This window comes from Micropterus dolomieu, linkage group LG06 (assembly GCF_021292245.1).
Source record: "Micropterus dolomieu isolate WLL.071019.BEF.003 ecotype Adirondacks linkage group LG06, ASM2129224v1, whole genome shotgun sequence".
NCBI classification, from domain to species: domain Eukaryota; kingdom Metazoa; phylum Chordata; class Actinopteri; order Centrarchiformes; family Centrarchidae; genus Micropterus; species Micropterus dolomieu.
The window spans coordinates 11,552,697-11,568,284 of record NC_060155.1 but is presented as its reverse complement, the minus strand read 5'-3'; the positions used below and the strand labels follow the sequence as shown (position 1 = coordinate 11,568,284).

The following is a 15,588-nucleotide window of genomic DNA, read 5'->3' as shown; positions in this document are numbered from 1 at the left end:
GTAGCAAGCTCCAACTCATCATATTTGGCAGTAAAGTAAGTCATATTTATCTGGATGCTGGCTTTGGTTTGTTGGAGTATCACCAAACAAAAAAGCATAACTTTAACCCTGTGTTATCCTGAGCTAACAGCTACACAGCTGGTTAAATGTGGTTAAAAATGAAAACATGACTTAAACAGCAACCTCCATGGAAATATAAGTAAAAGTGGTGTTGTTTTTAGTGTTTTGATTTGTAGTTTGGGTTGTAACTTAACAGGAAAAGGAGATGGGCAACAACATCAAAATATAGCCACATTTTTTAAAGAAACAGTATGACTATTTGGGAAATGGTTGGGATAGGGAAGTAAAGAAACTAAAGATGGTTGTATGAATACAGAGCTGGTCACTTAAGGATAGAAAAATACTGCAAATTGAACATATTGTTGCCTCTGCCACTGGGACCTCCTCTTCATTTCAACTGATGCCCCTCAAGGAGCAGTGCTCTTTCTGTCTCCCTTCCCCCTCCTGTGTGTTCATGTGTTGTGTGAGTGATTGTCTGCAGGTGTGCTGAAGTCATGGTGGAACCTCACAGCTGTAGCACATCACTGCAATCAAGAGTTCTTCTTGTGCTGCGTTCCAGGCAACTGGGAACTCGGAAATTTCCGACCTCCAACTAGAAGAAGATGGAACGCCACCTGAAGTCGGATTTCCTAATTGGGAACTCGGAGAAAAAATATGTACCCCAACTTTGCGAGTACCAGCCGAAAGACGTCACATAACAATTTCAGCTCCCATGGAAGCACACATTGTAAATGGTAAACAGTAAACTAAAAGGCAAAGTAAAGTATTAAATTAAAATAATACATACTAGTATCAAACTGCTTCATTCCAGTCTCCAGCTTCTTTTGGATTTTCCCTTGGAAATCCCTCTGAATCAGCTACCTCCTGTTCCCATGGTTCTGTCCTGCTCCAGTCCTCAGCTCGCTGCTCCAAGCTCCCATTCCCCTCATATCATTTTCTTCTGATTCCTCTACAATAAATGCACTTGAACTGATCCACTGCCTCTTGTCTGTGTCTGCACCTAGGTTCAATAGTTCCATAGCCTTTAACTAACATAACAACATTTTATTTGACTTAAATTACATTCAGTGACTGACTTTGGCTGATGAGGCAACCATTTTTGTTTGGTTTTCATGTATTTCTGTATTAAGTCTTTATTAGGAATTATTATTATTGAAACTCATTACAGTAACTCCAATATGACATGAATGCAGCATATTTGGGGGTGGGGGAGATGTTGCAGTGGATAAGACACATACCTTTGGTGTGAAAGACCTGGGTTCGCCATTGCCATTGTGTCCCTGAGCAAGACACTTACCCCCTAGTTGCTCCAGAGGCGTGCGACCTCTGATATATACAGCAATTGTAAGTTGCTTTTGAAAGCTAAATGTAATGTACAATCCTAGAGCGAGGCAGCAATAAGCTTACTAAAGGCTAGCTTGGCTATAGCCGAAGTTCAAAAATATGCCTACCAACACCTCCAAAGCTCACAAATTGGCATGTTTGCTATGTATGTGTATTTTATGAGCTTAAGAAGTGCTGGTAGGCATATTTTTATTAACTTTGGACAGGGCATGGCTAGCTGTTTCCCCCTGCTTCCAGTCTTTATGCTAAGCTATGCTAATCACCTCCTGGCTCTTGCTACATTTTAAGCAATTAGATGTGGGAGGGGTCACAATCTTCTTATTTAGCTCTCTGTAAGAAAGCAAAAAGGAGTATTTCCCAAATGTCAAACTATTCCTCTAAAAAATGCACTAGTGTTTCACAAAACAACAGACACGAGAAGTGTCTCTAGTTGAATTTTCTCAGTGATAGGAACAAATGTCAACTGCATAAAAAAAAACATGTCCATTGGCATCTATTCTAGAGTATCAATTTTCCATTCAAAATGCACATTCAGTCTGCAGTCATTTCCAAAATATCATATTCTCATACGTCTTAGAATACATAATGTCATCAGCTGTCCAAATGTTGAACAGTTTATACCAAAGCTGCAGGCCTTGTCAAACATGATCTTACAGGGATTAAGACTCCCGCCTGCAGCTTGAGGGGAAAACTTTCCTCTTTCGTCATCAGATGCGTATGACTGTGTTTGGCTGTGGTGTTTGGCAGCTTGATGGACGACGTTATGTGCCAACACTGCCTGACCTTGGCAAGAGAACAGGTAACATATTATGTCAAACACTGTTAGTGTTCATCCGTATAATGAGTCTGTGTGTCCCCACATCAATTCTTTAATTAGTTATATTCATTAACATAACTGTAAATGTGTCTGCCAAACAGACAAAGTCTGGCCTTTTAAAATCAGCCAGTTTCTCTATTACGACTTTCACACAATGAACACATGGCTGGAAATGTTTCATTATTTACATTTTCATCTCACAGTGATTGCTCTGGACACTATAATAATCATATTTTTAATTGTCAGATTCAATTCATGGCATTATTATTGTTGCCCTCCTCTGCAGCAACAAACTTGATCTCAGCGTTGGCAGTCCTCGAAGCCATGCTGCTATCTCTGACCTTGTGCTTGAACAGAAATGGGAAGGTTTTCCTGAAGGACTTTTGGAAGGTGGCTCCCATGAAACCATAAACTATGGGGTTCACTGAAGAGTTGGCGTAGGACATGCAGTTGGCCCACGTCTTGATCTTGTATGTGGTGTAGTTGGGCTGGTAGTTTGGATAGAAAGACTGGAAGAGGACGAAGATCTGGATGGGACCCCAGCAGATGGCGAAGAGGAGGACGATTACCACCACCATCTTGGAGACTTTGCTCCTGATACTGATGGTTCTCTCTGACAGGAGGTTGACCTGAGGAAAAGATGAGGAGTTTTCTGAAGGTGTGTTCAGACGAGAGCGGAGACAGTTTTCAGTTTGTGTTATTTGTGTAAAGTTGAACCCTGGACTGGACAATTTGTAGTTATTTGTCCCAAACAGTTAATGTACCAACTGTACAAACATTAGCAGTAAGCTAGAAAGCGTTTTTGGAGTGATGGAAAATGTGCACTAGAGTCCTTCTCCAGCTGAGCCAGTTAAGAAACGTTTGAGACTTCCACTGGCTATGTCGACTGACTTTCTTTTGCTCCCCTATAACGTAAATGGGATTTAATTATTAATACAAACAGCTCTTCTGGACTTTCCAAGTGTTACTGGGCTGAATGGATCATATTCTGATGATAAAAAGAGTCATTTCAAAATGTTTGTGCGTCACATGATGAACGCGGAAGTTACAATACCCTTTGGGCCACAGCACCAACATCACTTCACAACCATAGACTGTATATAAGAAGTGGACATAGTCATCAAAACGTCACCCGTTGGTTTGTGGACTGTCGTTTTAAAGACTCAAGTTTGGCCGATAGGGCGCCGCCACATTGATTTTTTGCAACCAGCGGCACCGGACGTGACCATATTTGGACAAGACGGTGGAGCTAACGGCCATGTGTGGAGCTAGCTAGCTTGCTTAGCGAGGTGCATCTGTAATTCACTTTAACTGTCATTTTAACAGCGCTGACCATTTTGTCTAGGGAACACCAGTCTTAAAACTAAATGTACTCACCAGAGAAAGTGAACAGCCAACTCCTAATAAGCTTTTTCAACGGCGCTGATTAAATTTACACAGTGCCACGGGTACGAGTCACTCTAGCCTGATAGATAGGTCGCCATGGTAATGACTTGTCAATAAAGAAGCATACTCTGCTTTATGGTCTATTTTCCTCTAAATGGGACCATAATTTACTAAATGAATATCACGTTGTGTTGAAGAAGACATGAAACTAGCTATTGAGACCATAAACTCATTAGGAAAGTGTTTACTGTGGTAATAAATCAGGTGAGAAGTAGGGTCATTTTACCATTATTTCTAATGGAACCAGACTTCTTTTTGCAACCAGAAGAGTCGCCCCCTGCTGGCCGTTCAATAGAATTCAGGTTTATGGGACTTCCGCATTTGCATTCTCTGACCAGAAACTTCCCGGTTGTTCTTTACCCTGTTCCTTGATGCTTGGTGTGCACTCAGTGCATGCATGTGTTTGTGTGGCAGCTCACTTTCAAACTGATCTCAGAACTCAACAGGAACTGGGTTTTTTTTCCATAAAGCCCCAAGCACAAAATTTACACTGAAACATTTTCAACTCGGACACATCGTCACGTCAACTCGCATTTCATACAGTAACAGCACAAAACTGTGTAAACCTGTAATTACAGGTTACTTATTGAGGGCAGACTAAATAAGCTGCAACACAACAGTTGATATAGTAAAACCAACCAAACTTACACATCAGGCAGTTACAGAGCAACATTATCATTTATTTGGAGTTGTGTTTCTGGCCACCTGATGAATATGAGTCTGGTTTTTAGTCTCCTTTTAGTTCTGGTATTGCTTTCTACTTGGGCAGTGGCAGAAGAAGTATTCAGATTGTTACCATGGTGTAATAATACTTTTTACTGTTGATGCATTAATGCCTAGCCTACATCACTTTCTTGTTTAATATACAGCTGGGTAGCTTAATCTACCAATTTACCCATCATAATGACACATCATCATTTAATAGTTGATTTGTATTTTGTATTAATAATCTAATCCTGTAAAGTAATTAGTAACTACAGCTATCAAATAAATGTAGTGGAGTAAAAAGCACAATATTTGCTTCCAAAATGTAATGGAGTAGAAAAATAAAGTAGCATAAAATGGAAATACTCAAGTAAAGTACAAGTGCATGAAAATGTACATCTTGAGTAAATGCATTTAGTTACATTCTATCACTGCTCTTGAGGGATATATGAGACTCATTAGCTAATAAATGTTCTGCTGTGCTGATCAGATAGTTGCTAACTTGTGTGTCATTTGATGCTGGACAACAGCAGCCAAGTTGCAGGCTGGGAAACTGAGCAATGAACTAAAAGACACTGAAAAGCTCCATATATCTAAAGGGAACTGCAGAGCTGTGATATAATTCTACTAAAAGCTTACCACCTTTTTAACTACACATAGTCATTTGATCCATTGTTACAACAAAATAATTTATTATAGCTGCTTCAAATAAAGGAGCTTTCAAAGACATTTTCAAAGGCAGCCAACATAAAACACAAGTTAACGAGTATTATAAAGGGACAGGTAGTGCCACCATATCCAGAAGAGAAGTGCTTTTTTAACTTTAACAAGAGTCTTTAACTTGTAGTCATATCTTTAAGTTAAGTCAAGTAATTACAGTTAAGCTCAAAACAAAGCAAAACAAACCTTGTCCATACCTGATAGTTGTTGTCTACTGGCTCTACAGTGGGCTGGCCCACTCTTTTCACCATCAGAGTGTAGCAGAAGGAGATAGTGAGGACAGGCAGCAGGTAGGCAGCAATAAACTGGTAGAGGATGAAAGCCCTCTCATGTGTCTTAGAGGGGAATCTCTCCATGCAGTACTGCCTTGGGCCATACCAGTAACCCTCCTCTAAACGCTGGTACATTAAAATTGGGGTGGAGAGGATGAAGGAGCCTGGACAGCACGAGGACTGTGTTAGCAGAAGTAGCTGAGATCATGCACACTCTAATCTTTTTATATATAATTTATTCATTAACTCTGGTGTGGTGAATAAATAAAAAATTTGAGATGTCCTCAGAGATGATGATGATGAGTAATGTTCATCAGACAAGCAGGACATACCAATCCAAATGCAGATGCTGACGATCATGGCCACTTTTGGGGTGCGGTGGCGGAGAGATTTCAGAGGGTAGACTGTGACGTAACAGCGGTCCCCGCTCATTGCTGTCAGAGTGATACAGGTGGCTTGGACTGTAACCTAGGAAAGACAGTTAAACATATACATGATGTACACATATATTTTGTTCTGTACATGTGTAAATGATGACATGCACTGCAATTTCAACCGTGTCTCCTAAAAAAATACATTTGGATCCTAGAAATGTGCAAGAGAGAATTTATTTGGGAGAAACATAATGCCGTACAGGTTACACTTTGTCAACATAATGATGAAAATATTTCATCTTGCTTTACAGTATCCACCTGTAGAAACTAAAGCATGATTAAACAATTTTATTTTTAGGCACTCGTAGCACTTGGTTAAGTTTAAGGAATGATCATTGTTTGTTAAATAATGAAGAAAAAGTCAGTCAAAATAATAATCTTTTCCTCAACCAAAGTGCCAAATGTACTGTTTTGCTATAAATTTATGTATATTGAGATAAATGTTGTATCCTTATCTCCTTATAAACATAATGTTGGACCCCAACGAATAGTTGTACCAAGACAAGTCACAAGTAACTCTTGAGTAATGTTTTTTTTGTTTATTTTTTGGTCAACATCTTTGGGCCTATGTGGCCATTACTGTGGTGTTTTTCTACAGGGATTATTTCACCCCACTGCCTCTTGAATTTTCTATTGACGTTTATCTTCTCTCTGTCTCCTCTGCTAACACCCAGTTGATAAACACACATCCCAGTTTCACTGAAACTACATGCAGCACTTCCTGTGGACAAATCCTGTGGTCTTATCCATCCACAGTATAGACTTTACCAAACACTGGGTGTTTAAAAAAAGCGCATGTAAGTTGTATGACAGATGTAAAACGTCAGTGATTATTTCTGGTGCTACAGTTTTACAATATAGAAACATGTTCCTGTTTACTTAGAGAGCCTATCACAGACGTATGAAATTTTAAATACTTTGGGTGGCCTAATTGCAACAGAAGTTGCCCACCACCTTTCTAATGGTGTGCTGTGTATCCGGCCTTATAGTTAATCACCCCTCATTAAGAAACAGAGGAGAAGCTCAAGCAGCTTTTTTCTTATCCTCTAGTAGGCGGCTTTATCTCAGATTTGTTCTACTTGTCTGAGGTTTTGCTAATGAGCTCTTGTGCTTTTAAACTGAAGAGCATTCGGGAGGAGAAAGGGCGAGGGAGGAAGCATGCAGAGGAACAGGAAGAGAGAGGAGGCTGTATTTGCGATAAGTCTTTTTAATTAGCACATGAACAAATCATTCAATTAAATTTTTAATAGGTTTCAATGATGCTTGATTCAATTAAACTTGGGCACATCAGAAGAATGTTAATTTAATGTGGAATCAGAGAATCGTCTCACAGAATCCACATTTTCTTGGACAAATTACATACACTATATCCAGACAAAGGCAAAAATCTCTCCCAACTAATAAAGATGAATAAAGAATAATAGAATAGAAAGAATAATAAATAATACCAGGACAAAGAAATGTAGCCAAGTAGACCCTCCACATCGTTTAGTTGTAGTTTATCATATGTAGCTCTGAAGAAAACTCAGATTTATTCAGGAAATCACTTTAAATATTCATTAAAAGAAATTCAGTCAAATATTCATAGTGGGTATTTTTTCTAATTAGTGTGTTAGCTTTTACTGGACAAGTAGCCTGCATCACTCTTTCTTTCAAAACTAACAAAAAAAGATCTAAAACTCTGACAACTGCTTTTTCTTGTGTTTCTGCTATTATTCTCAAATTGGACAGGATAATGTCAGATAAATAGCCTTAGACTCTTTTGCTCCTTATTTCTCCTTGGGCAGGGGGTTAGGGGAAACATGTCAGAATTTAGTAATCTCCAAAAAATTATTATTAAAATTATTTCTGATAAGACAAAGAAAAGACTATTGTGAGCAGCAAAAATTCCTCTGGGAGATGACAAAGAGAACTCACAAAGTGGCATTCATTTTATCTTCTAAGTAGCACCTGTTTCATTAAATGCTGAATTGGAGATTTCTTGCACCAAAAGAAGGAATAACAGATGTACAGAAAACCTTTCTGCATGATTGTGAACACTTACTTTCATCAGCCTCTACCAATGACGCAATGAGCAATCTATTGAAATTGAACTTCGAGGTGACTGCAGCAGATTTTCATGGTATAAAGTTGCATGGCTGAAAGGGTGGAGGATGGTGCTAAAAGATGGACCACTGGGTTATTTAAAAACAGAGTTTGTCCCCCTGGCTGCATGGATATTAGATAATGTGTGTGTGGAGAGGTAAGTTTTGCAGCCAAGATTTGAAAGCTTAATGTTGTTTCTATCTAACATATCTAACATGACTGATTGATGGCCGGTAGTCCAGCATTGCTGATGGATGTGACACCTTGCGCTCCTCCACCTTCAGTTTGAGGATGCCCCACAGATGCTCAGTAGGGTTTAGGTCTGGAGACTTGATTGGCCAGTCCATCACCTTTACCCTCAGCTTCTTTAGCAAGGCAGTGGTCGTCTTGGAGGTGTGTTTGGGGTCGTTATCATGTTGGAATACTGCCCTGCGGCCCAGTCTCCAAAGGGAGGGGATCACACACACATGCTTAACACCATCTGAACCAAATAAGTTTAACTTGGTCTCATCAGACCACAGTACATGGTTCCAGTAATCCATGTCCTTAGTCTGCTTGTCTTCAGCAAACTGTTTGCGGGCTTTCTTGTGCATCATCTTTAGAAGAGGCTTCCTTCTGGGACGACAGCCATGCAGACCAATTTGATGCAGTGTGCGGCGTATGGTCTGAGCACTGACAGGCTGACCCCCACCCCTTCAACCTCTGCAGTAATACTGGCAGCAATCATATGTCCCATATATAGTATGTATCGTATATATGTATTTCCCAAAGAAAACCTCTTGATATAACGCTGAGCACGGGCACTCAACTTCATCGGTGGACCATGGCAAGGCCTGTTCTGAGTGGAACCTGTCCTGTTGAAACGCTGTATGGTCTTGGCCACCGTGCTGCTGCTCAGTTTCAGGGTCTTGGCAATCTTCTTATAGCCAAGGCCATCTTTATGTAGAGCAACAATTTTTTTTCAGATCCTCAGAGAGCTCTCTGCCATTAGGGTGCCATGTTGAACTTCCAGTGACCAGTATTAGGGAGTGTGAGAGCGATAACACCAAATTTAAAACACACGCTCCCAATTCACACCTGAGACCTTGCAACAATAACAAGTCACATGACACCGGGGAGGGAAAATGGCTAATTGGGCCATTAGCCAGCTTTTTAAGTAATTGCTGAGTCTTTATCAACGGTCCTATCAAGCTCCTTGGTCATTATCTGCTATGGAACAATCACTTGTACCATATGAAATAATAGCAGTAGTAGGGGAATCTGTCATGTAATGTTGCTTTAACAGAGACTAACGATGGGTGTAAACACAGCACGCATAGTTCCCTCACCACCTGTCTCACTTTGTTTGTTTTCATTGAATTGTGTACATTTTGAGGTTAACGGTCCATATTTCTTTGAGAAGAGCGGTCAGTAATCCTGTCTCATTACAATCATTAAAAACCTCATTACCCTTCTCACATGCACATGCAATAATAAATGAGACAGAAAATGGTTGGGCCGTTTTCAGACCGAAAAACTGACAAAGCTACGAGAGAGGCCTGCTTGACAGACAATAATTTTTGTTAACATTTTCTAAAGGAGAAGGTCCGGGCTCACTCGTCACCCTTAGCAGTCATTGTTTCACCAAAGACAGGCTCACAAGGTACTAGTCTCCATGTTCAGATGAATAAACTAAATCACATTTCAGTGTTTTCAATTAAAAATGCTTTTAGCCTTTGTGCCTCTCAGACAGACATCTTACTCTTTCATGCTCAAATTTGCCGTCTACATTCTCATTTTGGATTCAAAAGAACGTGTCTTCTTTTTTTAAGCCTGACAGATCGTCTCCTCCTCCCTTCTAGCTTCATTATGAATGAGGTACATTTTTAACCCAATCTTCAAACAAAACAGAAAACTGATTGAATGTACTGCACTTCTTTGTCAAGCTTGCACAGTGTTGGTCCTTATTTGCATAACCTGACTGGTTGCTTATTAACTAAACATCTTTTAGACCCTCAGTGACAGGACAGCCTTTTAGAGGTATTTGGGTCGGAGGGGCCAGATTGAGCATATTTTTAGAGCTGTCCACAGTAATTAGTGCACAGCTATGTGTAATTACAGTGTAGCATAGAAACGAAGCGTTTTAACATCTGAGCTTCATGCCAGCTCATTGTCACACGCTGTGCATTTGAGGATATTTTGATGGCTTTCCTCTTTAAAAAAGCTGCGTGGAGTCAGCAGGTTGTGGCCTATGCTTGGCTTCTGCTTGGCTTCTGCTTGATAATGCAATTGTGCAAAGAGGAAGAAAATACGTCCATGTAATAACTTCACTGACTACCAGCGGTTTAGGATCACCGCTGTGTTTTTCCTCATTATTAACAGTATGTTCTGCAGGGTGGGGTGCAGAACAGAGTGCAGAGCAGGTTGACATCACCAGCATTTGGATTAGTATCTGCCTATTCACAAAACTGTCTACAGAGCGCTTTAGCATCTTTCACCACATTGTTTTGATTTTACTTGTTAAAGTGACATCCGGTATATGAATAAGTGTGTTTTGATTTATTTTGCCTTTTGGGATGATTGCTGTGTGCTTGGTTTTGTCTGTTTGTGTTTTTCTGTTTCATGCTCTGCATGAGGATGGTGGGCGTGTCCTGTGACTCGTGGTTGGCACTCCTCCTCACCATTCTTCAGTCACCACTCTGTTATTACTGCAATCACCTCAGCCTACATTGAGGAGACCAGACTTCCAGTCCCCACTGGATTGTTGTGTCATTTGAGTATGCTCATGCGAAAGCCAACTAGTCTCAACTACGAGAAATTGTCTGCTCTGAAAACCTGTCTGTTTGCTTGTTTGCACCCCTAACGGGATTCCCCGGTCTTTAGAAAATAACTACCAGACCACGCACTCTGAACCCTGGATCACCCAGCTCAGTCCTGCTTCCACAGGATTCACTGGAACACTTTCCTATGCACCAGCCCCTCACTCCGTCAGCACACACTTGGGACAAGGACTCAAACCAAACCCTAGACCCACTCACCTGCCAACAACGCTGAATACCTGTGCTGTGTTTGTCAATAAATAATCCTTTTCCTTTACTCCTGTTTCCGGTCTGCATTTGGGTACTGGTCAGAAGTTTGACGGCCCACAACTTTCATCAACCCAGTTTCCAGACAGGGCAGGCAGATCTTTTCAATGAAAAACCTCTGATACACCCAAAGTACACTACCTGCTCAGTACCAAAGGGCAGACAGACAAGGTTAGCAAGTAGCTGGTGAACATAGCGGAGCATTTAGCAGCTAAAGAGCCAGATATTTCCCTCAGGATTTGGTGAGATTAAAATAAGGCTCAAAGGAAAGTAAATTTTGAACTTAAGGTGGAATTTAGATGTAAACTCTAAAGGGTATTATGGGTAATCGTAGCTAGCAGAAGTTCACAGAAGATCTCAACTACTCATTGTGGACCTACGCAACAGGCAAGTTGGCTGGTTGATTCAATTCCTGTTGGGAGGTTGGTTGGAAATGTTCGCCTACATGCAGCTTGGAGAAGCATAATTACATGTATTTACACAGGTTTAAAGTTAAGGTTAGAGACACAACTCCAAAATTTTGTTTCTCCATGTCTGACGGATGTATAAATAAGCATAAGCAAGTATTTGAGTTGATAATATGTCAGTGTTTTTACAGCTTATTGTGCTGCCTACCGAGTGGCCAAGAAAATGTCTTTTTGTCCATCATTGGTTGCTTTCAGGTAACATCATACAAAGCTGTCGTCCCATTTAGTTATGCGTTGGTCACCAACAAGCAAGGCCAATGTTGAAAGTGATTGTACTACTGTACAGCTGCAAGACGTAAAATCCAAGCCACCCAAGTAAAATCCTCATAAAATTTGCTGTGTAAATGGCAATAGTTGTGTAAATGAAACTTCTTTCATTCTAAACTTTATTGAAAAACTGTGAATAAAGGCAACACTGGCTCTTTTTGAATTGAAGCTTTTCTCGAGTCCTTTATTGTAATTTTAAAAGGACAAGCTGTGACCTCCATGAGTGAATTACAAAGATGTGTTTTTCTATGACACGCAGTTGAGTTATGAAATCAATCCTAAATGTTGTCCCTGTGAGTGAATTTATTGAATTATAATTGTTATTAGTCTTTTTTAAGAGCAAATCCGACATGTTCGATAAATGTCTGCACATGAAAATAGCACTTCTGTGTGTATGTGTGTGTTCAAGTGTGTGTGTGAAAGCACATTTCTGAGCTAAGAAAAACATAATTATGATAGTGATAATATATTTAAAAAAAACATGAGTCATGTTTTTACCTGCTGTAGAAAGGCAACACATTTGCACATGAAGTTGCCAAAGATCCATCCAGGGAGAGGATAGAGGGTGGCAGTGAAGGGGACGCAGCACACCAGGAAGATGATGTCAGTGGCTGCCAGGTTTGCTGCACAGAGAGAAAACAACACACAAGATGTCTGGTGTACAGACTACAGCACAGTGTTTTAGTGTATCTAAGGTTGTGTCTAGTAAATATCACATAGATTCTTTAAATATTTTAAGAAAAGTACCTAAACACCATCCTGAGTAGTAACCAGTCCCATAGTAATGATACTTTTAATCATCTGACAAAAGGGGTTATGCTGCATTATTATACTTCAGTTACAGTATGTGCCGGCTTAACGACAGCACATTAGAGCTAAAACAATGACTCAGTTAATCAGTAATTGATCCATTGTTAAGTAATTTTTCAAGCAAATATACTAAAAATGATCTGGTTCCAGCTACTCCAAAGTAAATATTTGTTTTTTTTAGTATTCAAAACAACAATTTTGTAAATGTGACCTAATTGAGTTTGCTATTTGTGACATGGATCAAGGACATGGACCCCTCCATAAGAACCAACCAGTGTAAAACGTAGTGTGTGTTTTATTAAGTGTGATCATACATTTTACTGAAACTTAATCATAAATGTTTAACTGTCTGCTCCTGGTGTGCTACAGGTGTGAAAATAAATGCAAATAAGCATCCTGAGATTTTGATGAATTCAGACTTGTAAAAAGAAATGCTATGTAGTTTAAAATCTGTGACTGTGTGCTACTATACACAGCATCATCTACCAGTTGCAACAAGCAACACCCGTACAATCTAATGTAATCCAGTGCTATTCTCATGCTGTAAGCACCACCTTCCTGAAGGTGATATATTCAGTTTTGTGTGGATTGAACTGCTGTTTCTGTTTCCACTTCGAACTGTATCTGTTTGCGTTAGATTACTCTGAAAAGCTTAGTGGTTAGTAAGGTAAATCTGGTGCACCTGATGTCAAGTGCTGAGAGACTACTTCAGAATCAGCACGTCTGAAAATCCAGTAGTACAGTACACCTACACACACAGACTCGTACAGAAATGTACAAAATTTAAATTCTACATTGCCTACCCAATAGCTTTATAGCACACCAAGCAGAGGCTGCAGTGACAACCTTGACAGTCTGATCTTGTTTTCCCTTTTTCCTGTTTAATCTGTCATTCTGATAAATACGCCACGCACTTCTTATTTGTTATGCTAGATGATCTGATCACATTATAGTTCTTGGACCATTATGTTGAAAGGGTGGGCAGATGGAAATCTAATAATGCTGAATATTAAAGGGTTTCAGAGCTGTGGTCTTGAGATATATTGTCTATCTATCTATCAAACACAAAGTGCAATATGCAAACACAGACACAAATGGTCTCCACATTAAATCACAGAAATGCACAAACCTTTGCCTCATTTACACATCAAGAGAAAAACAAGTTTAAATATATGTATCTATGTGACATGCCTTTCTTTATTTTATATGTTTTATTATCTACATTCTTTGTGGAGTTAAACTTCAGTCACTTTTGCAATTCTTCTAAAGTGGCAACAAAAATCAATCATCCAGGTTTCAAGTCAGTGTGCATGATTGATACACCCCTTTGATTTATACTTGATACATCTGAGATTAATGAATTCCCCCAGACAACATCTATAAGTGGTCTTCTGACCCGGCTATTTTTATGCACATTTCTAATTTGCGCGTGGCAGAGGTGGTCAAAACCTAGTGTATCTATAATAACTAAGTTGACAAAGTGCAGTGGATACAGATGTCTTCGAATTATCTTGTACCTCTTCTTCTGAAATGACAGCTGACTGGAGAATGAATGCCGACAACTGTTTCTCGATGCACTTTGCAAATAATCACAAACAAGCTGAACACATTTTTAAGCTGAGCCCTATTAAAATTGCTTACTTGCACAAATGAATTTTTCCAAACGCCTCTGGCAGATAATTATTTCACCTTTATAGAATTTCTCCTAAGGTATCCAGTCTTAGAATCAATTTGCAATTCAGGTCAACCCTGAATCTGTCAATCTGTCTTTTCCTCTGAGGATAAAAGTGAAATCTGTAATCAACATGGGCATTCTTACACACAGCTGTGGACTAATTGGACAAATGAGTGAGAAACATCACATGTAACTCCCTTGTGAACCCCTGAAGATCTTTTGAACCCACTGTTGGCATGCAATGAAGAGCTACTGGATAGATGAAAGAGAAGTTTATGCTCTGGGAGTTCACGATAAAGCTTACATCCTAGCCCACTGACCTCCAGGATGTCCTGTGTTTAAATCTGTTTTGGCATCTTCTCTGTCCCTATGTCTCCTTCACAAAACAGAACTCAAACATGCATATAGTAGTTTTTTGTTCTTGCTCACCTATGTAGAAGTTGGTTGCTGTCCTCATCTGCCTGTGCTTGGAAATGACATAAATAACCAGAGAGTTGCCCACCAGTCCGACCAACATGATCAGGGCGAAGAAGAGGGGGACCAGCCAGGCGTCTGTGAGGAAGGGGTGCTGATCTCCCTCCTCCTCCTCATCATCCCCACGTCTTCCCAGAGAGAAGTTTGCCTCAGAGCCGTTGATCCAAACCTGCCCGGTGGAGTTCCATAGCTCCTCGGAGGAGTACATTGTGACAGGACGGGCAAGATAATTGTGAGTGAGGTGAGAGAAAAATTGCTGAGGAAGGACAACGGGCTGTCAGAGGTAAAGACGAAGAGATAGCAATTAGGAGAGCGAATGTGTGAGCCGTCCACTCACTGAGTCCTGGGTGCCTTTGGGCTAAAGAAAGGAGAGAAATGTAGAGATTTGAAAACAGTGTGGGGGGGGGGAGAAAAACTGTGGCAACAGAGCATGAGGGACAAGTAGAGGAAAGGGCAGTAATGAGTGGTGAACGCATGTGCAGAGCTGACTATGGATAATAGACTAAGAGGTGAGTGTTTCTGAGGAAAAACTGAATCTGGGAAAGAAAGGAATGGGGGAGTGAAAGAAAGAAGGGGAAAGTATGCAAGGTGAATGAAAATGTGGAGGGATAGAGGAGATTGAGGGAAATAGGAGTCAGATGAGAAAGAACAAAGAGCGCTCAAGTTGCGGAGAGGTGTTTATTTCATTGCAGCCTGAAGTAGGAACGTAACAAGAGAGAAATGAGATGTGATGTGAAGAGGACTCCGTAGGATAGAAAGTGAGTATGAGAAGAGAAAGCGCTTCTTTTCTTCAGATCAGGCTGGCAGAAAACTGCCCCTCTGCTGCAACCACGTCACGCATCGGAGCTTTCAAGCATGCTGTGTTTCTGATTGGCGAGATAAGCATACCTCCAGGCTGCTCTGGAGATTTGTTCACAAGGAGCAGAGTGTATGATGAGGCAGACAGA

At 40.3% G+C, this 15,588-nt stretch overlaps 1 protein-coding gene across 1 annotated transcript; it reads right to left on the bottom strand.

The window, feature by feature from the left end:
* Positions 1-2,440: 2,440 nt before the first annotated feature.
* On the bottom strand, positions 2,441-14,849 carry kiss1ra (KISS1 receptor a). Its single transcript, XM_046051823.1, has 5 exons — positions 14,597-14,849; positions 12,181-12,305; positions 5,697-5,832; positions 5,290-5,528; positions 2,441-2,850 (listed from the first exon to the last, which is right to left on the bottom strand). The coding sequence occupies exons 1-5, from the start codon at positions 14,847-14,849 to the stop codon at positions 2,470-2,472; spliced, it is 1,134 nt and encodes a 377-aa protein (XP_045907779.1). The 3' UTR covers positions 2,441-2,469.
* Positions 14,850-15,588: the final 739 nt, after the last annotated feature.

Coding starts and splice junctions, on each gene's coding strand:
- kiss1ra (XM_046051823.1), bottom strand. CDS start 14,849: ATGTACTCCTCCGAGGAGCTATGGAACTCCACCGGGCAGGTTTGGATC. Junction 12,306..14,596: donor AGCAACCAACTTCTACATAG/GTGAGCAAGAAC, acceptor CTCTCTGTGCAG/CAAACCTGGCAGCCACTGAC. Junction 5,529..5,696: donor CAGCATCTGCATTTGGATTG/GTATGTCCTGCT, acceptor CGTGCTGTCCAG/GCTCCTTCATCCTCTCCACC.